Here is a 27,215-nt window from a genome sequence, read left to right as displayed (position 1 = left end):
GAACGCCGCCGCTGACCGGAGCCGCTGTGCTTCCTTTGCCTAAGTAACATTTGATCCAAGGACGTTCTTGCCTGCACAGTCAACCGCTTTGTCCCACCGGAGAAAGTCGGGGCCGCCGACATGCCGAGGAGCTTCCGCCGGTGGGTTTCCCGCCACCTGATGACCGTAGAGATGCCGGACGACTTGACGCCCTTACTGGGCCACAGTTCTTCAGTCTCTCTGCGGTCCTGAACTATCGTCACCGAGTTGCCCTGCACGCCTCTTCCTTGCAGTACGCCAACACTCCGTCATGGACGAGCACCACTAGGAATGAAGCTGTCACCTCACCATTGTCGTTCAACCCTTTTTCCTCATGGGATCTTGACGATCCGTGGCTCCTGCCTTAAAGGGAGCCACTCAAGAAGGATCCGTCGACGACCCGACGACTAACTCTGCTATTCCAGGTACATTGGGGTTGTACAACTATTTTAGAAGGAAATAAGACTTCTAGAATAATATATGGACAGGGCTTGTGATATATCTTTACTTTACAGGTTGCCCCGGTGGGGCAGGGGGGGGGGATCTCCACATAACGGGGCCAGTATTCTGCCAATTGTTCTAACCAACTGCTTTCCTCCTATGTCTATTGTTGGTTACCTCTATTAATTTATTGGTCAGATGTCACACAAGAGTATAGTTGATGCACTTTAATGAGATCTGATAATTGTGAGTTATTTTGATAGTGTACATAACCTTGAATATTATATAAAGACTGTGTTTTAACTAATACAGTGTGTGGACATTCCTTTGTGGGGGTTTGGGGACTACACTGTACTTAAGAACCAGCCTGCATCACCTCCTGAGAAGCTAGGCCTTGATTGCTCATCCATTGCTACCACAATAGAGAATCTTGGCTGCGGTCCTTTGTGCCTCTCCTCCACCATTTAGAGAGCGAAAGTACAGACACCCCCCTCCAGTCTTAACAGTGTTGAACCCGCGGTCTTGTCTTACCTCTAGAGTCGAGGATGGTACCATGGTAGCCAACATGCCTCCCAGCCTGTGCTATCAATGCGAGAGACCGCCGTGTACCGTTGACATCTGCTCCTCCACATGCCAGCTGTAAATCCCAGTCTTATGATTTCCCTTTCGGATGCTTTGCAGATCTGAGTTGTAAAGGGCAAGGGTATCTCCCCCTTCGTCGTCCTTCCAGGTCTCACCGCCTTCCTCTTCCATTGGAACTGCCGGTTCGGTGTAGCGGTCTTCCTGTGTGTTTGGCCTTGCTCGAAGTGTGCTTTCGTGTTCTGCCTTTTATCCCTGTGGGCAAGGTAAAGTCCTGCCTGGTGTGCGTGGTTGTCAATTGCCTGACTCTACCTGACCCATGTCCTGGGACATGTCAGGTAAACGGCTCTGATGTTAGTCTGTTGCCTGTTAGTGTAAAAGTGTGTGTGTCGGTAAAGGGAGGGTTAGAGTTTTTAAGTATCCTACAGAGTTGGAGGGGAAACACATGTTCTAGGGAATGGGGTTCCGCGTCTCACCCATTGGTGTCCCACTTCCACTCCCGGAAGACCCCCCCATCCAGGTGATTCCCCCCCCCCCCAATGTTCCACCCTCAGGGCCTGGATCCAATAGCGATGGCCGTGTGCTTGCCACTTGAATGACAGATCCCCGGGGAGTAGTAAGTGAGACACCTTCGGGTTTCTCACAGTAAGTGTATTCAAACTATACATGGAATGCTTGCAACTGGTAACGTTATTGCAATGGTATAAACTACAGAAATCATTTGGATGCAGTGGTAAAATTTATGAATCAATATTTCATAGAATTTCATTAACCACTAGACAGGAGATACTCTCATCACTCCACACCATTAATACAAAGTGTACTGCTGAGCCAATTTCTGAGAACCCAACGAATATGCACGAGAGAATAAGATTTTCGACTGGATGCTGCACTTTTACCAAACATGTTGACAAACTTTAATTCAGTATTAAAGAAAATTATACAAATGTGTCATGCATAATAACACCATCTTTAAGGTCTTGATAAAAAAAAATACCATAAATGTAGGTATACCTACATTTGTAATGATCTATTGATCCCCTCAATTCAGAATTAGTTCAGGATCCTTCTCTGACTGTACCATTTAATTCTTCCATAGTGAGAACTATTCTCCCCTTTGTGACCACCCCTACCTTGCAGATTACACGTACTGTTAGAAATAACAATTCTTGGTATGAAAAGAATTGTAGATTGGCCAAGGCTGCCCTCCTGAAATAGAACACATTGCCAAAAAACCCATAAAGAACCAAACCGTTAGATACTGCTTACAAAACCTTGATATTCGAAAATAAAAAGGCTGCAGAATTTGATAGCTGGGAACATCTTATTAAAGCCCAAGATGGCAGCGACCTGCACTTGGTTTCTGATCTAATGTCATGACGGATTGGAACCCATCTCAAAGTTGAAGCATTCCTTCTAAAAACATGAGTGGTTTAGCCTTTTCAGTGTATTATGTAGCCATGACACAGAATGTTCTAACTGCCATGGTAGAGCAGGCTTGCTATCACGTATGTGAGAAGAAGTTTGGAGAAAGAAGACAAAAAGGCTGTTAACTCACAGAAGAGGGGCAAAGCTCTGCGTCCTTGTTGACTTTTTCAAAGAAAAGCCTAGTTTGGATCCCCATGTTAACTTTTTTTTTTTTAATTGCATATATCCAAGTAAGTCTGCTGCATCGAGTTAGCGCTGTGCTGAAATTGTGTTGTTTAAAAAAATGAAGGCACTGGTTCTCTTCCCAGTAACTACACACCCATCAGTGTAATTGACAGGCAACCAAATGTCTATGGTAAGATTTTTCTCAATGGACTGGAAAAATGGGTCTTCGATGCTTGTATCATTACTGAGTTACAGGCTGGTTTTACCCTTGAAAGGGTCAAATTGATCAGGCCTTTTGACTTTTATTAATTTTAACCAAAAGTGTGATATTAATAAATGTTCCTTGATTTGTATTTGTTTTATTTGTATAGCGCACCTGAGCCCGTAGGCATTTATATGTATTATACATTGACCGCTTGCGACTCTGTGAATTGGAATGTTTTATGGTCCTTGTCGGGTAGCATGGAAGTACCACCAGATATTTTAAACTCCACCCAGAGGTTGTTTGAGTTCACCACAACGGTAGTCCAATATGGTCAAAATGGCGATACCACAGACACATTCCCAGTACCTAGTGAAGTGTCTGCCAAGGTTGTGTCCTTGCCCCTCTCCCATTTCTTTTCTATGTGAATGTTCTGGTGCTTAAACTCTCTCGTGTTGACGCTACCCTATCAGGTAATAAAAAGGAATTATATTGTATGCCAACAATGCCGTTCTTTTATCCAAAACTAGGATGGAGTTGCAAAAACATTTAGACATTTTCTGAGTTCTGAAAGACTAGATGCTTTGGCATTAAACGCCACAAACTAGGGTGACGGTTTGCCACCCTGTGTGTTATTGTAGGGCCAATATCACACTGGATGGGGGTTACACTCCAGGAGGTTAATTCCTCTGACTACTTGGGCATTAGGTTCCACAAAGATATAAAATGGAGTAGCTAAAAGCGCACTTACTCCAACTCGACGCGCAAATGCACTTTTTACTTTAAATTCCCGTCACCAATCATTACGGTGTATACGGCACATGCAATTCCCGCCACACTTTACAGGAGCGAGCTCTGGGACACCGTTGGTCTCGCTCGACCCGTTGGCCAAATCAGAAAAAAAATACATTTGTGCAAAGTATCCTTGCGTTTTGTCTGAGCAACGATTCTCTTACGCCTTGAGATAGATTTGCAATCTATAGCGTTTAGCCCATTAAGCAAACCTCTACTGCATTGGTTGCCTTCAAATAAGGTTTCTAAACTCGCCCACCACAAAGTGTTGCTCTGAGAAGTCTTTAATACACAAGAGGGCCATCCTGAGTTTGGTACCATAAAGTTTCATCAGTGCTTTCTGTGTCAAATTCCGCCCTCCTACTAGACAGACCTCCACATAACTGAGGAAATGTATAATGACATCAAATGGAAATTAGATATCCGATATATTGAGAAGCAAATGGTGGCTTCTGTCTCGTTAATGAGTCCCCGGTTATATTGTTCATAAAGCTGCTTTTACTTCGGAGAATTATTTGAATGAGATTCATGATTTATTCTTTACGCAGTAATATACATTTTGGTTTAAACACTTTTTCGGTAACGGAATGTTCATATAATTGGGCTGTAAATCCATGCAAGTTTTATCCATTGTATCCATTCTGTCCTTCTGCAATAGAAACCGTGACTCATTTCCTCTTTGATTGTCGAAAATATAAATCCCATGGAAAGGATGGATCCTCCCAATCGTATTGAGCTACCAGGCATTTTCTTTTAGTGAAGTCCCTGTAATTTGTAAAATGACATGTCCTAGGAATGAGGCTTTTGCAGTCTCTAGTTACCTGGTCAAAGCTTGTGTACCCGCTCGGCTTAAATTGGTCTCATCCTGTCTTTTAAGCGATTTTTATCAGTGTTTGTGATTTTAAAGATGTTAAAATTATAATAGTTAGTATTGTCCTAAGTTTATCCTATATTTGCATTTTGTATTGCATTTTAACTGTATTTCTGTATGACATTGCATCTGCACTTTTATGAGCTTAAGTCCATAAATAAAGTAAATTAAAAATTAGATGTATGGTTTGAATGCCAAAGAAGTCTTCAAAATAATTTTGAAACATTGACTAACGTTGCAGTCCGAGGTACAGCGACCAAGCACTTTTCCAGAAAAGTCCAGGATAGGATTTAATCTGCACAAAAATCTAAAAAGATGCATTAGTAAAGCAAACAAATAACGAACACGGAAATTACAGACTGTTCTATATATCTCTGCCAAAATTGGAGTTACAGCCTGGTTTAAGAGTGTGTAGATTACTATAACATGTTAACTGATACAGCACTATATCATCCCATGACGGGAAAAGGAAAATCATGCAGCTTGTAAACCAGAATGTGGGGCTACCTGGCACAGCAGGGCAGGGCAGTGGAGCACCAGGACCCGGCCAGCCTGGCCCTTGCGGCTTGGTTCCTGACCAGCTGAGACTGCAACACGCTCAATTATCAGATGACAACTGGGGCATCATACAGGAGGCCAGGACGTTGTCTACTCGATCCCAATATAAGAGAGGGTGGACCACATTTTGCTATTGGGTTCGTGACAAGGGGCTGAACCCCTTCACCTGCTCTCTGGACGACGTGTTGGTTTTCTCTGTGCATTTGGCCAACTCCGGCGTTCAGGTGAATACTTGCTGCAGCTATCGGGACCTACAAGAATTCCCAGCAGCACATTTTTTCAGCAGCCAAACCAGGTGGTTAAGGCCCACCTCAAGGGGTTGTCCAGACATTTTCCTCCGGTGCACAGGCCTCATCTGGTCTGGTACTTCAATGTGGTTCTGGCGGTCTTGCAGCGCAAGCCCTTTGAGCCGATGGCCTTGGTGGACATCCGGCTGGTGACATTAAAGGCAGTTCTATTGGTGGTGCTCACTTCAACAAGCTTCAGGAGTTGTCTGTGTGACCCCTTCACCATGTTTCATAACAACTAAAGACTGGGGGGGGGGGGTGTCTGTACTACTGCTCTCTATATGGCAGAATGGAAGCACAGTGTACCCCAGCCAAGATTCTCTCTAGGGTAGCTATGGATGAGCAATCAAGGCTTAAGCTCTTAGGAGGTGATGCAGGCTGGTTCTTAAGTACAGTGTAGTCCCAAAGCATCCACAAAGGAATGCCCACACACTATGTTAAGGTTCACAATATTTACACAATCACAATAACGCACTTTGTACTCTGGCAATACTATAATGGCAAATATATACAGGTCTATGTGGTACCACTCTTAACTATTGATTCCTTTCAAAGGCGACCACAGCTAACAGCCCCAAATAGCATACAATCAGATTGTAAGATGCATTAACGCTAGACACCGAAAGAAAGCAAGTTAAATCAAGCAGTGGGTGACCAGTCCCCTGTCCACCTAGAGACAGTTCTGTGCGAGGATCCACCACCTGGGCAACCTGTAAATAAAGTGTATTGACCAGCCCAGTCCAATTATGCTTCATAGAATCTCAATTCCTTCTAAAGGTTCTACGATCCCAAAGTACCTAGTTTCATAGAGTTCTTCGGTGAGTCGTCGACAGGCCCTTCTTGAGTGTGCTCCCTTTAAGGCAGGAGCCACCAGTTGTCAAGATTCAGTGAAGAAAAAGGGTGAACACTGTCATGGCAGCAGCAGTTTTGGTTCTTGTGGTGCTCTTAACAATCCGTCGAAAACATCCTTTAAGCTCGACGACGAGCGTTCGTTGCCGCAGAGAGGTACTGAAGAACTTTGGCCTAGCAAGGGCGTTGGGGCGTCGGCGTCTCTGTGGTCTTCGGGTAGCAGGAAACCCACCGGTGGATTCTCCTCAGTCGTTGGCGGCCTTGACTTTCTCTGGCAGGATGAAAGCGGTCGACGGTGATGAACAAGGGAGTCCTTGGATCAAAATGTTCTTAGGCAAAGGGAGCACTGCGGCTCCAGTCGGCGACAGCGGTCGTTGACAGTGGACAGCTGTCCCTTGCTTCTCCTCGGTGGTCCCCTTCTCTGGTCAGCAGCCTTTCGTAGGTCTATCTACCAGGGAGTTTTGGTAAATATCAGGTGGTGCACAATGGTCCCTCATAGCTTGAGAAGACGTCTCCTAGCCAGGTCCTTTCTTGGATCACTTCTTGAAGGCACATCAGCTTTCAGATTGCAACAAAGGGAACAGCGGTTCACCTTCTTCTGGCTCGGCTTCGAGAGTAAGCATCAAGTATCAACTTCAGCTTCTGAATGATTTCTACCGGTGAGAGGCCCCCAGATATACTGTTGATCTCTCATTCACTCTGATGGGTCACACTCAGGCAACCAATCACTCAGAAGGGCATTCAGGCAGCCAATCGGCTCTCCATGCATTCAGGCCATTTTTCTCCATCCAGACACTCAAAACACGGGATGTGGATTCAGACAAGTACCCAGCCATTCAGCAGTACACACTGCATTTATACCAGTTTCGGGCAGGGCCGGCTCAGTCATTGTGTCGAACACCAGATACTAGACACCCATAACACGGAATGTGTATTCGTCACACACTCCATTCACCCAGGTCCCACACCACGGGCGTAACCACAGCATACAGTCAATGGGAAGGCTTGAGCCAGTCTGGCCTGGACTTCCCCACAACACCATATATGGAACTCCACCCCCCCACCTCCCCCAAACAGCCAGTCAGGGGGAAGGGACAGAGCCAGGGCTTCCCAGGACTTTGGGAAACAAGGTAACAGGTGATGGAAAGCAAGAGGCCACGGGGGGCCATCTTGTCTCCATCAGGAATCCACCGATTCCAATGATGGGGCCTGGGCATCCCAAAATGGAGGACGCGCAGGGCACATGTCAATTCTGCACGGAGCTCCCTCCAGCCCGTACCCTGCTCTGTGGGCTACACACAGGTGCCCAAAAACATACACCTGGAGTACAGGGTCGTATCCCACCCATGGGTGCTATACGGATATCCCAAGGGTCTGTTCACCAAACCGAAAAGAGTAAGAGCCGCACCACCAGGAGTCCCACATGAACTCCTGTGCAGAAAACAAGACAGAACATACATAAGGCAATAAACGACAAGGCTTTGGAGGCCCTTACCTCCAATGCATTTCCAGCATCACGACAAGGTCATCTTGCGCACACACCCGAGTTTTTTGCCCAAGGTAGTCTCTCCAAAAACGGTAGGGAGCCTGTGGCACGACCTTTATGGCCACCTTCTCATGGAAACTGTGCAGCAAATAGCACAGCAAGCCATGGAACAAAATAGACCTAAGACACAGGAAACCATTCACAGTCTTACATATCGGGAACAGCACCCTTTGGTGTGCACAATCAAAATACAAGGTCAATCTCAGAAGAGAAACAGGAAAAAGGCTGATATGCCATCTATGGCTAATCCAGCTCACACGGGCAATAATTCTAAAACACTTAAGGTGTGTTTAGTAAATACTCGCTCCCTAAATAAACATGCACAGAATATCCATGATCTGATACTGGAGGAGGACTTGGATATTACATGCATCACAGAAATATGGCTGCAGGACCCTATTGGACCCACATGAACCATTGCTGTCCCAGCGGGGTATATCATTCACCATAAAAATAGAGACACGGAGCTGGGGGTCGGGGGGGGATCGCCATGATAGTCGGGGACTCCATTCACATGTTCTCCTCCACAACGATATGCACGGGATGTGAAATTCTACATCTTAAACACACCCCCACAGATAACTGCAGCATCAACATAATCTTGATATGTAGACCCCTGTCTCTTACATTAGATTTTAATGATGAAATTATGCAACAACTCAACATCCTGAAGGGCACTAACACAGCCACATGGGTGCTGGGGGATTTCAATAGATAGCATAGTAACTCCAAAGATAAAGAGGCTATAATGATAGATTTCAGGGTCATGAATACTGATCCCACTATGGCAAATGGGAACCAACTCGACTGGGTTGTTATGCATAACCTAGAAACCAGTGGGTATATCACCACGCCGTGCATTTGGCCAGACCACTTCAAAGTGTAATTCACTTGGTCCATAAAAGACTCCCAACAGAAAAAATAACTGCAATGAGCCGAAGAGGCCACAAAGTAGGAACTACAAGAAAATGGAGACCGCCCAACTAGAACAGTGCATAGGGAAAGTTTTGAGGGAGTCCAAGGAGGAGGATTCATGTGGTGAACTCATCTCAAACTATCTATATCGTGCGAAAGAGCTGGTGGACCAGAGGGCATTACTAAAAACCAAATTGGTTAGACCAAATGGAAACCATCAGAAATGGTTCAACGCCACATTAGTAGAGCTAAAAAAAGGAAGAGGGAGTACAGATGAACCCATCAGTGGCCAATAAGGAAAGTTGGAGAGAAATTGAGAACCTACAAAAAGGGTATTGGTGAAAAAATAACTACTTTAATGAACAAATTAGGTCGGCTGCAAATTCCACCAGTAAGTTATTTGAAATGCTCAAATTCCCTGAAAAGCCAAACACATTAGCATCTAACTTTACACTGTCTCGGGAAGATTGGGATAAGGTTCAGGCAGCCTTCTCAAAAAAATCAAAAAAGCCAGGGATCTGAAAATAGACACTCAAACAACATCTAAGGCCCAGGTCACCCGCACCACCATGGGAAAATCATTGAACCACCAGGAGACCTTCCATGTCCATAATGACACAATTGAGGACATTGTTGAAACACTGTCCTCAATGAAACCAATATCATGCGCCGAGAAGGTCCTCCCTCCGCAATTGATTCTGAAGACTATAAACATCTGTGCCCCACTGCTCACGAAGATTGTCATTGCATCCTTCCACGACAGAGTAGTGCCAACAAGCATCAAAACAGTAACCATCACACGCCTGGTGAAGAACCCAGGCTTAGATCAAAGGGAACTGGGAAACTTGAGACCGATCACAAATTGTAACTTCCCCCTCAAAGTGATGGACAAGATCGCCACAGCTCAATTGCAGTCATATGTTGAAGCAAACGAGATCTTGCATAATCAGCAGTCGGGTTTCTGAGCTGCTTATAGCACGGAATCAACAATGCTTGATTTACAAAGGCATATGCTGAGCATAATGGCGAAGGGAACACAGGGCTACTCATACTCCTCTAAGTGCCACATTTGATCTTCTGGACCATGAACCGCTCCAACAGGCACTAGGGAAGGTGGCAAATTGCTCCAAAGAAGCAATCGGCTGGCTGACATCCTTCCTCACAGGCAGGAAATGTAAGGTCCATTGGGGAGATACATTTTCCTGTGAGACCTCCATATTCTGTGGGCTCCCTCAAGGTGCCAGTTTATCGCTACTCCTTTTCAAATTCTACTTCAGGTTCCTCTGCGTAGCTTTAGATAACATCAGTGCACATTTCACCAACTACGCCGATGATACTCAACTGGTGGTTGAGCTGAGTGGTAATTAGTCATGGGATAGTTATGTTAGTTTGCATTTATATAGCACTCTTTATATCATTGGTATAACCTCAAAGCGCTGATAGGTTGAACTCCCCCGGGAACCGTAGTTCTGGTCAGTTGAGAGGGGGTAGTCGTAAGGTGCGTGGGTGCACCAGATATGTGTACAGCTGATGTAATTGCCTGATGGTAGCTGCATCCTGGCGTTAGGTGTGGTGCTGAAGATATCGGTTGAATGTGTGCAGCCTGGTGGGTGGACACCCAGACTGGGCTCTGGCTGTGTTAGGCCTGAAGGACGCGTATGTGAGTAACAAGGCCGGAATGTGCTCGGCTAGCTGCATTTTATTAGGGTGATGAGGTGTTCATGGGTCATATTCGTATGTGAATAGCTAGGCCGAATTATTCAGGGGTATAGCTGTGTTCTAGTTGTATGATGGTGTATACTAAATTTAAAAGGGAAGCTCAATCTTTCGCTGCCAAAGGTTCCAGTACCGTCCCCATGTTGGGGGACGCACACAAGGTTGGAGGAAAGGGGACTATGGACTATGAGTACTCTAGTTACTACAGTGAGTAACTTTAATATCCATCCAAATCACACCGGGCTCCCAGCACATAGCTATGCAAGTGTGGCACTCTGAGGGATGCGCTTTTTCTGTTCCCTTTGTGGACCCCTCATTCATCTTGCACACAGTTCACTCTGGACTTAATCCCTTCTGGCAGCTCGCTGGGGAATCCCAGGTTTTTCTGTCTGGCTTTTTTCAGGTTATAATAACACCTAACAGACAGACAAGCCTCTATACATCAGCAGTATGCAGGAACACAACTCAAGTCCATTACGCAACTGCTTATTATTTTTTATACTTATTTGAAATATTTGGAACTACATTTTTCACGGTTAGAAACGTATTCTCGGGAGCTTAATGAATTTAACTATGCACATTCTACTTTGAGCGTTCTTCACTGTTGCTACAGGCATTCAAACTATCACAAACTCCATCCCTACCTTTCATGCCCTCTTACCCTTGCAAATCTTTGATATGATATCGTGTGATAGTTTATTCATAACGTGCTTAATACCCAGAGGTTTGTAAGCGCGGACCCGGGGATCGAACCTGTATTGCTCTGTCGTCTTGCTTCCAAGGCGAGCACACTCCCCTGAGCTCCTCCTTCCATGTTTAGTTTGTTCACCCTTGACCATACTTCTTCAGCCCTATTCCACTTCTCTGAATGCCCTTTCTGCTCGAATGCTGTGTCTTTTCCTCTGCACACTAAGGTCTGGATGCGTCTGTACCTGCTGGAGGAATGATATGCCACTTTCCATCTAGTCGTTTTGTTGTTTGCATAGCTGTGGTGATGGTTGGTGTGGTGATGGATGGTGCAATAGAAAAACAACCCAACATTTGACCATCTCGGATTGCTTTGCAGGCAGTGGTGGAATTCTGCGCACATCTGCTATTTCCTGGGGTTGATTATAGTCTTTCTTCCATTTTTGTTGGGCCTCGTGATCAGAGCAGCCTTAGCGGCATCAGTGTAACAGGCTGTATAAAAGAGAATTGGCACGCGCCCTGCAAAAGGGGAAGGGGCAGTAGCGGGGGCCAGGAGCGCCACATTCTTTTTCTAACTCTCCGCTCCGGCGCCTGGCAGGGTGTTCATCACTGGAATAGAATGCTCCTTCTAATGAAAACCGCGGGGAGGTAATCCTCTGAAAAGGGCGTGTTGATGCATGGGCGATTCCTCTAGCCAATCGGGAAGCTCAGAATGCCGGTTGTATTCACTGCTATAAGCCTGCTTTCCAAGTGATGTGCGCCCCTCGCCTTGTACCTCAGTTGTGCCCCCGCATTCCCACCAATAACACTTTTAGCACCTGCAAATAGTAGATACTAGTTTGACTTTGCCCCTGCAACATGTCACTTTCTTCTTAGGGAGTCAGTGTTCATTATATCATATTCCACACTGAAAACGGACACTTGTGGAAGCAGCATCGCATGAGGGAAAGTACGTTTTTAAAAATATTTTTATACATTTGTTTTAACATTTAGCATCCGACAATCTCTGTGCTACACTACCTCTGGGTAAAATCCTTTCTAGCTGAGTGCACGTCTAGTTTCCATCGGCAAAGAGGCTGTAGATCCCATCCCAGTCACTATAGGGGTACCGCAAGGGTCATGTCTATTGCGCACTTTCTACAATGCGTATACCAAGCTTCTCTTTGCTGCCCTTGATTTTATGGGTGTCATCACACCAATTTCGCTGATGACACCCAGATCCTCATTCCGTTCACAGGTATGTATGACCATGACACTGCTCATTAATAAAATCTATGCAATAATACAAAATTGGATGGCCTTGAACAGTTTATAGCTCAACGATGAGAAAAACGAGATTCTCATCGTGGGCTCCCCATCTAAGATTAATGCATTACACTCAGTAAAAATGTTAGGTGTGTACCTAGATGCTAACCTAACTATGACAAGACATGGAAATGCCTGCCTCACGCCTGTTAACTGTACCACACTAGCTAGAGCACTGATACTATCCAAGTTGAACAACTGAAATGTACTCCTACTAGGGACCTCTAATGCCAATTTAGACAGACTGCAACTAATGCAGAATAAAGCATTACGAGCTGCCCTAGGACTAATAAAATCAGATCACAGCTCTAATATCAGGAACGAGACCCAATGGCTATTTGAAGAATCATCTTCAAAGCCTTATGCGTCACTCACAAAGGTCTTGCCAAGAAAGCTCCCATCTGCATCAGTAATTCAATAAGAAACAAAGTCCCCAATAGGACGCTTGGATCTAATAAAGTCCCACGCTTTAAAAGCTCCAGAGCAGGGAGAAGTAACTTCCCAGTCTTGGCCCCCAAACACTGGAACTCCCACAAACCATCAAAAACAAAGAATCTTTCCAGTGCTTCAAAAAGCTACTAAAAACCTGGCTATTTGACCAATACTAGCTAATGAACACCAAGCAACTTCCGTCCTCTCTAGGCAGAACATAGCCAAGTTGAGCGACTATCCGAACTTGCAAATCAATCGTATGTAACTATATTCTCATGTCCTTTTATTATGTAAATATCTGTATTCTTGTATTATATATGTATGTACCTCGTATGATACCGAATTATAAACAAGCTGTCTGTAACTACGCTGTGATACCTCAGGGTCTGGGCGTAAAATAACTGTAACAAATAAATCTGCATGTGCTTTTTCAGGGGATGCTTATGTCGATATTAAATGCGGCTGCTGACCGACCTTGTCGCCTTGGCTAATAGCACCTCTTTATGCTTTAAAGGTTATCTTTAATGTCTCCCAAAGCTCCAGTGCGCTCAGAGTTAATGTAACATAGGCATGTTTGTAGGGCACAGGTTGCCCTGGGGAATCCAAGGTAGCTGGTAGTTTGTCAAGCAAACCAGACTCCTTTTTGGCTCTAGCCAGGAGCTAAGCAGCTGGCAACAGTGTTGAGCCCTGCATATGCTTTGCAAGGGATATGGTAATGAGCCATGGTGACAAACATGCACCTCTGCCACAAGTGACAAGCACTTAAGACATAACTTATCCTTCATCACTGAAGGATCCTGCGCAGACACGAGTACATGTTCTCCATCAAAATAATTGAGAATGTAATAAAAATGTAAAGTGTGCTGTCCCGCTGTGTGCATACTCTCGAGCCACTGCTAAGGGCCCTTATTTATATTGCAGCCCCTCCGCTGGCTCCGGCTTGTAATAAGCAGTCATGCTAAGTATAAAGAGGATGTAAGGCTCCAGATCAGCGGCTTACATTCATTTCCCCTTCTTAAATGTCAACCCTGTTTTTGTTTTATTTCAGTGTTCCAGGCCACAGGCATGTCATACTTGTTTGTTCCCTATACAGGTGTGCTGGTTGCGGGAATGTGGCATAGATCGTGGGAGGAGAAATATGTAAAAAGACTGTTTAAAAACAGGAATGCCGTGGCTGCTGTTTTCAGTCTAAAAGGAAAAAAAAGCACACATCTAAGTCTGAAACTTTGTATCAAACGCCATATTTTAGCAAGTGCTGATGCAACCGGGTCAGGGTCTTTACTCTGTTGGATGGGAACGGGGAACCCACCCAACCTGGGGTTAGGAGTATACCAGGCCTTGTGCCAGAGCTGATCATACTCCAGAGGCAGGGTTTGGGGGTAAGTGGGGGCAGTCCCTAGACCTCCTGGACGTACCTTGTATAATTCAAATGTTGGTACCACTGTCTATCACAACATGCTTTCCAGCCTCCTTTCTAGCACACTGCGTGTAGAACCAAGGATGCCGACATGAGCCTCACACCGCCAACCAGCCGGACTACCGGCAGGAGCACAGACTTCCTGTGGCTGCAGGAAGGGGACGTACACAATGGACCCCAACCCGGCGCATATGAGGTGTGTTCAGGTGAGGTCAGGAGGGAGTGTTGGTGGACCAAGAGACCAGGCAGAAGTTGGAGTGCTGAGGAGTTTCTGGAGATATTGGATGAGAGCGCAGGGAAGGTATTGTGTGAGAGTGGTACCAAACTTGAGAGAGTGGGATGGTTATGAGAGTGATTGGCAGAGGGGGTGGTAGTAGAGCGATAGGGGTGTGGGAGATGGGTGAGAGTTAAAGGGTGAAGATGGATAATGAAATGTGAGATTGGTGCAGACACAGGGGAGGGGGGTGAAAGCGGGAGGGTGTGAGAGTGAAGGAGCGGGAGACTGGCCTATAAAGGGAGGTTGGAGAATAGGAGAAAGCAGCAGAAGGGAGTGAAGGTTACAGTGTGAGAAAGACCATAGTTGTAGAGAGGACAGAGACACAGAGAAGAGCGGAAAGTGAGATCGAGCGAGGGGGGTAGAGAGGAGGTAGTACTAATTAGAGACGGGGGAAGGAAGAGAATAAGATGAATGCGGAGAGAGGGTAGACAGGCGAGGTAAGAGGGAGAAGGAGGGGGTTCAGAGAGGAATGAATGAGGGAGAGAGTGAGGGATGCTGAGAGGGAGGGAGCATCTTTTGTTACACAGTGGGACATCATTAGAGTAGGGATTCCTTGGACAATCCCAGCAGTAGAAGGTAGATAAGGCTACACCCTTGAGGCCTGCATCGAAAGCCCAGGATAGAACTGGACGAGTGAGGTGACTGATCACTAGTGTTGGATTACGACCGGCTGGGGAAAAGGCAAGCTTGGTTTAGGATGGAGGAAGCCCATTGAAAGGGTTGAGGAGTAGACCAGGGTTCCCCTTAGTCTGTCCTTCCTGCAGTCCATCGGCCAAACTGTGATATCTAAAAATAAAAGATCTAAACCTCTTCACCAAATCTTTGAATTATTGAAGCCATCTGCACAACTCTAACTCTACTTACTATGCAGTTGGGTGAAGCACCCGCACTGTCGGTGACGCATTTTATTATGTTTTAAAAATTATAATATATGCAGAATGTGTTCTGCAATTTCATCTGCCATTCTATTTTTATCCAACTTTTTTTGTTTGGATATTGACACAGCATCGTTGCTAGTGATTTTTGTGGTTTTAATCACCAATCTTTCATAATGCCAATATTTTGGATATCATGTTGGTTGTGTGTATTGCTTTGAACCACACTATGGTGCCTTCCGAGTGCTGCGAACAAACAGAAGAGGCAAGACGGGAATATACAATGAGGGCAAGAGCTTCAAATGGTAAAGTTGGTGTATCCCAACACTAGGGATAGTATTACTGGCATGCCCTGTCGACGTCCCATTTCGAGTTTCGAAAACAACTGTAATGGCAGCTTCCACTAGATGTCGGCCTATGCATAGCATGTGAATCTAAGCATATACAAGCATCAGGAATATGATTACGGTGAGTAATGTATCCCATATACACTTTGCAAAAGTGATCTTGCAATGGGACTATGCCATCTGGCCATGCATGTTGATTTTTCTCAAAACTGGAAGTACAACTAGTGGGCACAAAAGTCAATTGCGTTGAATGCTTTTTTTTAAAATGGAAACACTACCACGTCCTTGGGTGTTTTTGGACCTGACTATAATACCGGCCAGTGTCTGCTGCATAGTTCTTTTATTGATCAAACTCCCTGCAATAGTGCGTTGGATGCTTGGTTTTGCTGTGAATGTTTTAGGTCCAGTTTCAAACCTATAGAGGTGAGCACGATATGGACACAAAAAACACAATTTGCTCTTATTGGTCTTACTCTGTCTCGTATCTTGAATATGGAAAGTCTTCCACGCCCCACACTGGTTCCTGAAAGAAAATTTTAAGTGTCCAGTGGGAGGCATGGGAAACTCTCATGGGGAAGAAAACCCACTCAAGATGCTGGGACTGCTTAGCAGAGATATGTTAGTTGCAAAGATGTCACAACTTAATCCAAGATAACCTCCAGTTCCAGGTGTAGTCAAGTGGAAGGTCAATAGTATCCAAGGGATTAGGCCAATGAATATTCCACTTCAAGAAGAACCCACCCCCAAGCAAAGAAGTAGTTTGCAGCAGGCAAGGTAGCTGAATAAAGAACGTTTGCGTGCTGCTAAACATGTGGAGTCTGGTAAAGAGGACGGAATAGTCGTAATGGTGCTTGACATCCGAAAATGGGCTTATATGCAGAAGGCTAGTGAATGCGGGCGTGCGATGCAGAAGACACTTGCACGCTGAATGAGTGGCTGCGTAGGGCGCAAGAGCGAAAAAGGCTCTCGTGGTGACGAGCATAGCACCCGGCTCCGGTAAAGTACTGCAGAACGGAGTGGGCAGTCACGTGCAGCTGTGACACGCCGCAATGCTTGCGGCTATGACTAGAGTATAGTAACATTCAGGGAAAAAATGCCAAACTAGAACCAAAGGCAAAAATGTAAGTTAAAAGGTTCAGGCAAGTACTCATGTTGTGCACGTGTTGAGCAGGGAGTCGAACTTTTGCTTCGCGGGAGAGGGAAAAAGTAGTTGGTACGTAACTTTGAAACTCAGGAAGAAAAGTAGGCAAAGATAAGCGAGAAAGGAAGGAGAGATGGGAATTTAGGAATGCTCGTAAGCAAAAGAGGTGAGTAATAGGGAGACTACTCACAAGGCGTTGGTAAAGGGAGCAGCAACATGACGAGCAGGCAGGTTAGATCCTTTTTGCAGGAAGTCAGTGTTTCTGATCTGATCACAAATTTTGTTGGTGGCCATCTTGAAAACCACTAGACAGTTGCTCCAGGTTTATTTCTGAGGAGCATTTGGGTGCCATGTTGGAAGAGGAATGAAGGGATCTTATCACTATTCGCTTCCATTAATGCCACCAAGACCATGAGGAACAGTGATTGATGACAGTTATCATGTCTGCATCTTATTAGGCTGCTTTTGGTTTGTTGTGTACGGCCCTAGTAGACTGCAAGCCCATAACCAAGCCTACAATACACACTTTCACCGAACCCTGTGCCTAATTTGTGTTGGTGTTTGCCATGGCTCAGCCCTGGCAATTATTTCTGAGCCCTGGCACTTATGGTCTCCTAATCAGTTTGATTGTAATGTGGTGGTTTGGCAACTTTATTTTTGTGACTGCCAGTCACATAAACACCTATAAAATTAGAGCAAAATGTAAATGATTGTGTGTAAAGGGATACTTAAACATTTGTCTCATGTCAAGACACTAGTATGTTATTTTATGTGTATGTTGATTGGTATTTATAAATCACACATCTGCCATAGTGACAGAGTACATCCGTCAACCACAATAAGCCGGTGGGAGTTGCAGCTTTAACTCCATATATGTTGACAGCATGGCAAGCAGCAGTGGGTGGTGGCAATAGTGGGCGAGGAGCTGCCCATCTTGATGTGCCATGGGCATGTCAGAAAATATTTGAGCCCCAGCACTTATTTTTTACTAATTAAGTACTGGCTGAACCCAACTCTATTTGGGAGGTTTGTCAGCGGTATATGTTCTGTAGGCATTGCTATTCAGGCCACTCATCCTCTTTAAGCAGCGAAAGTACTTTGCTCGGTTTTCAGCCATTTGTTGAGCAGTCGCTGTGATGCACTGTCTCTCTAGCGTAGTCATTTCTCTCCCAGAAGAAAAAACATTTTCTGTATCCTTGTATTATATTTTTTATTATCACTGCTAAATGACCCTAAAATAATAATAGCGGGGATGATGCTTGGCGAGATAATGGCCTTACTGTTATTGCTTAAGCGAGTGCGTGACTTGCTGCTAGAGCGGCATTCATAGCCAACCTCTTATGGCTGTGCCTCAGAGCAGAACGCATTATATTTCATATCCTTCCCAGTACTTGTTTCAAGTGAGCACCTGTGGCGCCCAAGCACAGCGAAACAAGATGGCCGACTCTTGAGTGGCTAATGCGTCTGATTGAGGACATTCGGCCAGCGGAATGCTGGCTTAGATGGCTTCTCGCTCTCTGGCAGAGTGCCCAATGCGGAAATGTTTTCCTGTCGTTCGCCACTGATAGATCTGTGTACTTAATTACTCAGTGATTTCTGAATAGCTAGGTTTTGTATATTGCCTCTTAAATTGAGGGTTGACCTGTTCCTGTGCGTTCCAGTGGTTTTGCAGCTAGGAAATTGTAGCACACCCTGGTTTTCTGATCCTTGACAAACCATGGATTTCCATGGTCGAACATGGATGCCATGTTTTTACTAAGGGCGAGTAGGTGCTCTGTGTTATCCATGCTCCAGCTTTGAGTTGATGCGAAGCGGGATCTTCTGGTTTCACTGCCGTCAATGTAACGATTAGGCAGCAGGCACGCAATGCCATTGAGCTCCCTGGGCTTCAGCCCCACCACCCGCCGCCTCGAAATTGACAGCTGTGAAACCAGAAGATCTACTTCCCACTCCTGCTCGCATCCAGCTGGAGCCTGGATAACACAGATCACCTTCCCGCCCTTAGTAAAAACATGGCCAAAGTCATGGATACGCAAACGCCATCTATCTTTTCGGCCATGGAAATCCATAGTTTGTCAGTGATCATAAAACCAGGGTGTGCTACAATTTCCTAGCTGCAAAACAATTGGGGTAGCACAGTGGGGGCGCAGCCTCTGTTTGCCCCACCCAGATTCTGAAGTTGCCCCTCCCATCACCATTTCAAGACATAGGCTTTTAAAATGCCAGCTAGATAGGAGTACAGCTTTTAAACCTAAAATGCGCCATTTTCAAGAGTTCTTGTCCTGACGCAATGTTGGCTCATGCCCTTGGCCTGTTTAGGGTACACTTGTCCAGCTGGCATTTTAAAAGCCTACATGCTGAATTGGTCCCTTTTCGGAGGTTTTTCACATAACCTGCGAAACATGAGGCGCAGCTTGTGAGAATGCAGTGTTGCATTGCGACGCTCAAACAGAGCACCAACGTTGCTTGGTTCCATGTGATTATGTCCCCGCACAAATGTCGCCATACAAGAATGGCGCAGTTTTTTGTACCGCAACATTATCATATGGAACCTGCGGGGGACACCCCCCGCAAGGACCGATCCCATTTACCCCATATATTGTCCCCATTCATGTCGCCCATGCTGTTTTCCGGCGACTATATGTATGGCGACATTATTTATGAGGATAACATTACCCGATACCGGCTGCTTTGAAAGTATAATCCCATTCCGTTCGACAATGAATCCCTCACTCTGTTCTGCTTTTCTTGCAGTCCGTGTTGCATGTGACAGAAGAGAGGTAGGTTCCTGTTTGTTGTAACTACATTAATTCTCTTAAATTTGCAGTATAGTTTATCTTCGGACCACCCATTTTTCTGCAATACGGGCTTAAAATTTGCTGTGGCAGTTCAGCCCTTTAAATCTGTGCCAATTCAACCTTTATAATAGTTTGTCTAATGCCCAGCAAATCTATTTCAGGTTGTTTTGTATACATGTTGGAAACCAAACTTTAATTTACTTAGGAAAGATGTGCCGAGCCGTAATCGGCATATCCACATCAAACTTGAAACAAACCATCTATTGTCTGCTATCTTGAATTCTGCACCAAGTGGACGCCTTGGTGGCGGTGTTCACTATGTGATTAAACCTACTGCCTCACTATATGATGATACTAAGAACTGGACAGCCTGTGCCCTTCATGCAGTAGCCACGTTCAGGAGCATGAATGACAGTGCGATTGGAGGGCTCCCATTCGGCCATGTTTAATACCGCTCTGGTCTTATTCTTGTTCCCACAGTGAAGATGTTTGTAAGCGAGGTTTCACCGTTATTATCGATATGCGAGGCTCCAAATGGGACTTGATCAAACCCCTGTTGAAGACCCTGCAGGAAGCGTTCCCCGCGGAAATCCACGTCGCCCTGATCATCAAGCCCGACAACTTCTGGCAGAAGCAGAAGACCAACTTCGGCAGCTCCAAATTCATCTTTGAGGTGAGAACCAGGGTCGCTTGAAGGCTCTGTGGGAACTCTTCTCATTGTGTGTTGGGTTAGTGCAGGAACATTTCCCCTTCCTCACCCCCCACTCTCCAGTGTTTCGACAGGGTATGATGTTGTTACATCGCCAGTATATTTTTCGATGTGTTTTTTTGCTGAAATAATTTCATTGAAAAAATGGATCAAAAAATATAGGGGGTTGGGTGGGTAAGGGGTAGGGGTACAGGGAGTAAATAATAGATTAGGGGCTTGGGCCCCCCAAATATTTTTTCAAGGACAAATAATGTTGTCAAAGAACTCATCAAAATAAAAACCTGGTGCTGTGACAGCATAGAACATTCGACAATATCCTTAATGGGCGGTTATCTACAGCAACAAAAAAAATCTTGCCAGTTCGATTTACCTACGATGCATCCTCAATAATTGTTTTTTAGGACGTCGCCCATGTTTGATGTCCTTTTGGGTACTTGTTGCGGCATCCAGATCTCCAAATAAAAATCTGTGCTGAGCGTGTCCCCATTTGGAAAGTTGGGTGCACAATTATTTAAATTTGGGAGTAAAAACCTAACTCTCATTCCTGACTAGAACATTTTTCAGCAAGCAAAAATCGATTTTTATTAACGATCTAGGCATTGTAATGGAAGCATAGTTTATAGATGAAACTCCTGCAAATAAGCATTTCCATCGTATTGGCCGTCGGCACATCAGGCAGCACTACAGCAGAGGTCCGTTCTGTGGAAGGCCCTGCTGATGGCATGGGTCTGACAGTGGAGGTGGCATAAGCACACGGGTGTCTGTTACTCCCTATTGTCTTTGTTGGGAGAATTGGCTTGATTTTAGGGAGTAAAATGGGCAGACAAGCAGCTTCTCTGGAATCCAGGTGACATCATCCGCTAGACAGTCCCTTTAAATAGCTTGTACACGCCTGTGTAGGCCACGCGTCTGGGTTGCTTCCTAGATGTGAACCGCAGGAAGCTTCATGCAGTGGCTCCCAGTGGGCAGGATTCTATTGAAGGCGCACTGGGGCTATCTATAGAATGCTCGATGAATGGAGCCAATTAAGCCCTTCGCAGTTGGCGAAACAGGAGTATCTGGAGAATTTACTTGTCTTTGTTCAACGCTGATCAGCATATGCTGTCGCACGGTACAGATCGCTGATGGACCACTGCGCCCCTGATGCACATTGATCCTGGAGTGTGTATTTGAAAATCGTGATTTTGTTACTTCCTTTCCCAGAAGAATTTAGAGTGAATTGTGATCAATTTCTCATGAATGCGTTCACTGCCTATTTCAACCCCGATCCTCCCCAGTATGTGGCTTTGTAAGTGTGGAAGCATCGTATAAGAACTGCGCTGTGCCATTCTGGGCTAGAATACGGTTTAGCGTGCTTCGTTCTAGACCAGGATTCTGCAGCACGATTATTGTTGCCTCCTTCAGCCAGCCTCAATTTCTCCAAGTATGAATTCTGTGCCTCTCCCCCTGTAGTCAGGAAATGGCAATTGTGGGCTGTTGGTGGGCCAAATGGTCCACGAAAGGAGTCTGGTCCCACCCAAGTACCACCAATGAGAGCGGGAGGGAATGAGGGAAGGAAACCTAAGCTAAGGAATGGGCACAGGGCAATAGGCCCTGTGTGGATGTGAAGAAATAGCCTGAAACACAACATGAAATTTGACATGGACCCTTGCCTCTACCCAATCAGCGTGTAAATAAGGGGCAAAGAAACTGACACGCATGAAAGGGGTGTGAGCATTTACATAGCACAACATATGTTGAGAAACATGGTCATAATCACTAAGCGAGCCTTTGTCATATTTGACATCTTGTGCCCATCCTGGCTTTCTGCTGTGAACTCTGGGACATATATATTCCTATCCTTATAATGGGGGAAATGAACTAGAAGCCCCAGCATGCAGAGTGAAAGGTCAGGACTGGCTCAAGGTGTCATGCAGGACTTTGAAGCTATGCAGCTTTGTGTGATTTGTTTGGTTGCATGGGCTTGTTCTGTTTACCCGATGGGCACTACTGTCCAGGATGGGAGGCCACTATGGGCATTAATGCATGCGAGATTGAGCACAGACTGGCTGGTCTTGGGAACACCTTCATCAGGGACATAGTACAGTTGAGCCCTTCAGACGTGGCTGATCCATTCGACTATCAGGGGACGTTCTAAGCAGATGAAGGGCAGCCACAATGAGGTAAAATACAACCGCGAAGCAGCGCAGGCCCGCCGCTATCATTACAAGGCAATTAAAATCATCCTTAAATCCATAATATTCTTCTGTATCATACATGGGAAAGCTTAACATGAACTCTGGCACTGTAGGCCAGGCACCCTAGCCTCACCAAAGGATGAAACGGACATGCAAAGCATCCACATGTGGAAGTTGTGCTATTAGGAGCCCTTCTGATCCGGGCCTCTGGCGGGTGGCGGCTGACTATGAGCAGTAGCCCAGATCTTGCTGACCCTCTGAAACCTTAAGCGGAGGTCCTCTCCCTGACATCATGCTTGCCTTCATTGTCATCCGGTGACCATTGACAGGTCGTGGGTCCTAAACCACCGTAGTCCTCCAGCTGACCTACTTCTACCCTTAGTCGCCAATTATGTGTTGGGTTCTCTGCACCATGCCCCTCCTGCATCCCTTCTTCCACCCCTCTCATTCCATTGCCTTCCTCCATTCTGTCGCATTCCTGACCTCGGCCCAATCACGTGACGACCGACTCTTGACTACCCACATGCCCTGTGGAACAGCCAGTCGCCTATCTTGATTTTTCACACTTCGTCTTGTAGCACTCCATGACAAACGTTAGGCTCTCCAGGGTTCCAAATTGCATCGTAGAGCATGTTTCTATGCCGCGCACTACCCAACAGTAGACTCTCTTGGCTCTGTTGTCTCAGGAGGATAGCTCAGGGGCAACGTACTTGCCTTGGAAGCAAGACGACACAGGTTCCATCCCTCAGTCCGCGCTAAGAAACCTCTGGGTATTGAGTGCGTTATAAATAACCTATCATCTCATATCATATCTGTTGCCAGCCACCCTTAGGGTTTCGGCAGTGTTCAGTACTCGGATGGTACTTCTTTCTGCATTTCCCCAACCCCTAGAGACTGGACGAGACCTGATGTACTGGCAATTCTTACGCTCAGGAACTGGTCGCTGGGGGATTCCTTTATGTTTCGACAGAGGTTACACCCGAGAGCCCTACTCTGGCCCCAGTGGCACGCTTGTCTTGTTGCTTATCGTTTATGCGCTCATCAGATAGTTTCGCTTTTTCATCCACTTCCCCTATATTCAACATGGTCAGGTGTCCTTTCTGGTTATGCCCTCCAGTTCAAAGGTCATGTTTTGTCCCCTCTAACACGTACATGATTTTGGTGAATTGGTGCTAGTACTTGCTTGAAGCCCTTCTCATCCCTTGCCCTGCTCCCCCCACCCCCTCAAAGTCCACCCATTGTTGCGTTCCACTCTCCTGGCTGCTTGGGTGGCGCCGTTATCCAGGCCGCCTTTTTTGCCAGGCACGCTGTTGCTACTGCGCCTGCTCTCCATTTGACAGCAGTGCCACAAACCATTCCAAATGCTTATAATTCCGGTCAGAAGGACTCCTGGCTTTGGAGGCGGATAGATGGATAGGCACAGGCCCATACCCAGGCAAGGGAAGGGTTGGTGGTGAGACCATGTGCCCCCCGTACTCTGCCTGCACCTGTCCTTTGGTGGCGTAGAAGTCCTGGCTCTGCCAGCAGTGGCATAAGGTTGCAGCAGGCTGGTCATGTGAGCCTATTCATCAATGTGCTAACAGGCGATCTCCGGCCTCGCTTACACGCTGCCCCAGACCCCACAGGGTTTAACCACTTCTCATTCATCTAGAAGTCAGTCGCGCACCTGTCATTACCTGTGATTGAGTCCCTTATCATTCCCCCTATCCCCACTAGGGCAGCCGGCGACGGTGAAAAGGGAGTGTTAAGGGAAGGCACGTGAAGACCTTTCCTCTTAATTGCCATCTCCAGTGGGGAAGTAGATCTGTAAATGCACAGCAGTGCTGCATTTTGTAAAATATGCAATGGCACCTTTATTTTAGTCCCAGTAATACGCACTGGCACATTTTTAAAGATTAAAATGTAACAGTAATTGGAGACTGCACAAGGTGTGCCCACCAATGCCGCCTTAATGATGGGATTTGCAGGGCATAATGCAAAGGTGATAAGACGGCTACACTTCCAAACGAATCTGTACCCCGGACTCTCTTTCCCTCTTCATCTATCCATCCCTCCCGCCTTCCCCTGGGACTTCCAGAAACCTTTGTGAATTGGCACTGGTTGTTAGTGGGACTGTATTGGGAGCAGTTGTGATCCTCTTCTGAGGACCTGCTCTGACAGGGCTCTTGCAAAAGCCACCAGATGGACAAGGAGTGTATTCCAGGCTCAAGTGCTCACTGCTTGATAACCTCCCTCGAAGCTGCTGAAGACCATCCATCCATTCCTGGGCCTTGGAGTCCTGGGCGAGTGTTAGTTTTTTATCCATTGTGTTCTTTTCTGATCGAAAAGCATTGTTCCTTCCTGTATATGAATACAAATAAATAATTAAAGCCTTTTTCTACCCTCAAGATCAATGAATGTATGCAAATGCGGGACACACTCGGGCATCCTAATGCACACATTCGCCTCACTGCACAGCTGATTCACCTACACCCCTCGACCCACCCCACCCACTCCCCCACCCCCGCGCCAACACCTGTCCATCTCACTGTGACTGTATCCAGAAATGACAATCATCAAACACAGAATTAAAAATGGAACATGTTGACCATTCATGCACGACTCCATTAATAAACTGGGAGTCTCCACTTGCCATCATCCTTCACAAAATCGTATTCTGTTTTTTAGTGTTAGACAATACAGTAGCCGGTCTCTAGCAAAGAGTGGCCGGTGAGAATTCCTAGGTTTGTTAATCACTGGGATGCCCTCTGGGCAGTGTGGCATTCCACTTGCACCCTCAGAGCACAGAATCCACTTTGTGAGTCAGACCCAACCCTGCCCTCAAAGGGGTTCTAGGTTGTTATGAAAAAGGCAGGTTTCTGAGAGAGATGCATTTTTGGTATAATTTTTTAAAGCATTTTTTTCTGAGTGAATTGGTTTAGAAAAAATAAACCTTGCACTAAAAGTATTACAATCCTAAAATTTCATTCCACACTTCATCTACGGTAAAGCATTAATAAATATGAAAAAGTTGCTTAAGTACACTCCTATATAGTACAGTGCCTCAAGTGATTACCATCTCAAAGTGATTAAATTAATTCTGCATAAGAACTTAATCACTACAAATGATAGTGATTTCAAGCCCAGATAACAGACGGAAACCGTATTCATTACTAGAAAGCCAGTCTTCATGATGTACACCTTTCGCTAAAGAAATCCTCCTCCCATTTCTTGGCATGGCTTAATTTTTTTGTCCTCTTCCCCTCCGCACTCACCACCGCCTGTGCTCATGGACTCCTTTTCCCTCGCCGTCCAGTATCCCTCTCCTCTGAAGTCCATGTATGTTTTGAGGCACTTAAGAAATGGGATTTGCTAAACCTCCTTTAACCACATACCCCCCCCACCCCAGAAGAGCCAATTCAGCTAGAACTTGGGGAAGCGTTGGCCGAAGGAGTTCCACCGAGGATGTTTTTGCTTTTCTCAGTAATTAAGCAACCAGTGAAACCCAAGCAAAACGCACTCTTTCTGGTTTGTTTCGAGGACAACATTGGAGAATTTTCTCCCCATCTAGTTCCTGATCCTTTCACAAATGAATGAGTGAATAATGATCTCACAAAGAAGGCCCTGCCAGATCAGAGGACGTTACCAAGCATCCAGGGCACTAATGAGCACCAAAGACTCCTCCTGAGATTTTTTTCCATTAATGCATGTCAATCGGCAAGTCATAAGCCTGCTCGTTTACTTACCAGTCGCCCTCTTTGGAGGGCGATTCGTCTGGTGAAGCTGGGATGAAATATGGACTACAAAGAGTGAGGTGGCTGTTAAAGTACTTAAAATTGCATTTATAAAATGCAAATAAATAAATAAAGAGTCACTAATATCGTTGCTTGTCTAAGACCTGCAGACCTTGGCAGAGAAAACCGCCCTTAAAATGTGGGAGGAGCTGTGTAAAGGTTTGTTGACTTGGGGGCCTTCTAGGCCGTATTACAAGTTAGCCTGTTTACTTCCTCTTACAGCAGAAGGCAACTGAGGAACCCTAATGCCGCCCAAGGGGGCAGTGGAGTTTGTAAGGTCCCATCATTGGCAATTTAGTGAACTACAGCTTGAAAGGGCGCCGATCTGCTTAACCGCCACGAACCAGAATGGGCCCACCTTTGCCTCCCAAATCTGCACCTCCTGCAGGGACGTCATTTCACCGAAATGGCAGGGGTAGCGGAAGTGACATCACACAACCTTTGACCCCATGATGACATCACAGGAAGTGATGTCATTTGACCCACTCCAGAGTGATATCGCAGGAAGCGATGTAAAAACACGACCTTTCACCTGTTGACAAAACAGGAAGTGGCATCACATAGCATTGTACACTACGAAAAATATGGTTACGATATCACTATAATTAATGTGATGTACATTTCATACAAGAATGGATCACCATATGTATCGTTAAGATCAGTGTGTATAGGCCCATATTACCAAATTATTGTGAATGCAAGCACACGTCCATGACCAAATGATAATGATGTGTTATTATACAGCACTTGCGCTTAAGCGCTTTATACAGAAAAAATATACACCCAATATCACCCAACCTGTGTTGGTACTCATTTATCGACCTCAGAAGGATGAAAGGCTTAGTGTAGGCGTTTAAGAACAGACTAAATCAGTGACTCACACCCTGAAGTGTGCCTGAAATAAACCTTT

General features: G+C 45.7%; 1 protein-coding gene across 6 annotated transcripts in view; it reads left to right on the top strand.

Moving 5' to 3' along the window:
- The window catches only part of KALRN (kalirin RhoGEF kinase), a 1,827,638-nt gene that overhangs the window by 554,731 nt on the left and 1,245,692 nt on the right, over positions 1 to 27,215 (top strand). For all 6 annotated transcript variants that reach the window (XM_069616662.1, XM_069616664.1, XM_069616661.1 and 3 more), the window contains exon 4: positions 20,127 to 20,319. In XM_069616662.1, the coding sequence (XP_069472763.1) occupies positions 20,127 to 20,319 (193 nt within the window). The remainder of the gene's footprint in view (positions 1 to 20,126; positions 20,320 to 27,215) is intronic.

The sequence above is a fragment of the Ambystoma mexicanum genome, chromosome 9 (genome assembly GCF_040938575.1).
Source record: "Ambystoma mexicanum isolate Mex_15411 chromosome 9, UKY_AmexF1_1, whole genome shotgun sequence".
NCBI lineage: Eukaryota > Metazoa > Chordata > Amphibia > Caudata > Ambystomatidae > Ambystoma > Ambystoma mexicanum.
The sequence above is the reverse complement of the archived record's forward strand: the minus strand, read 5'-3'. Positions and strand labels throughout refer to the sequence as shown.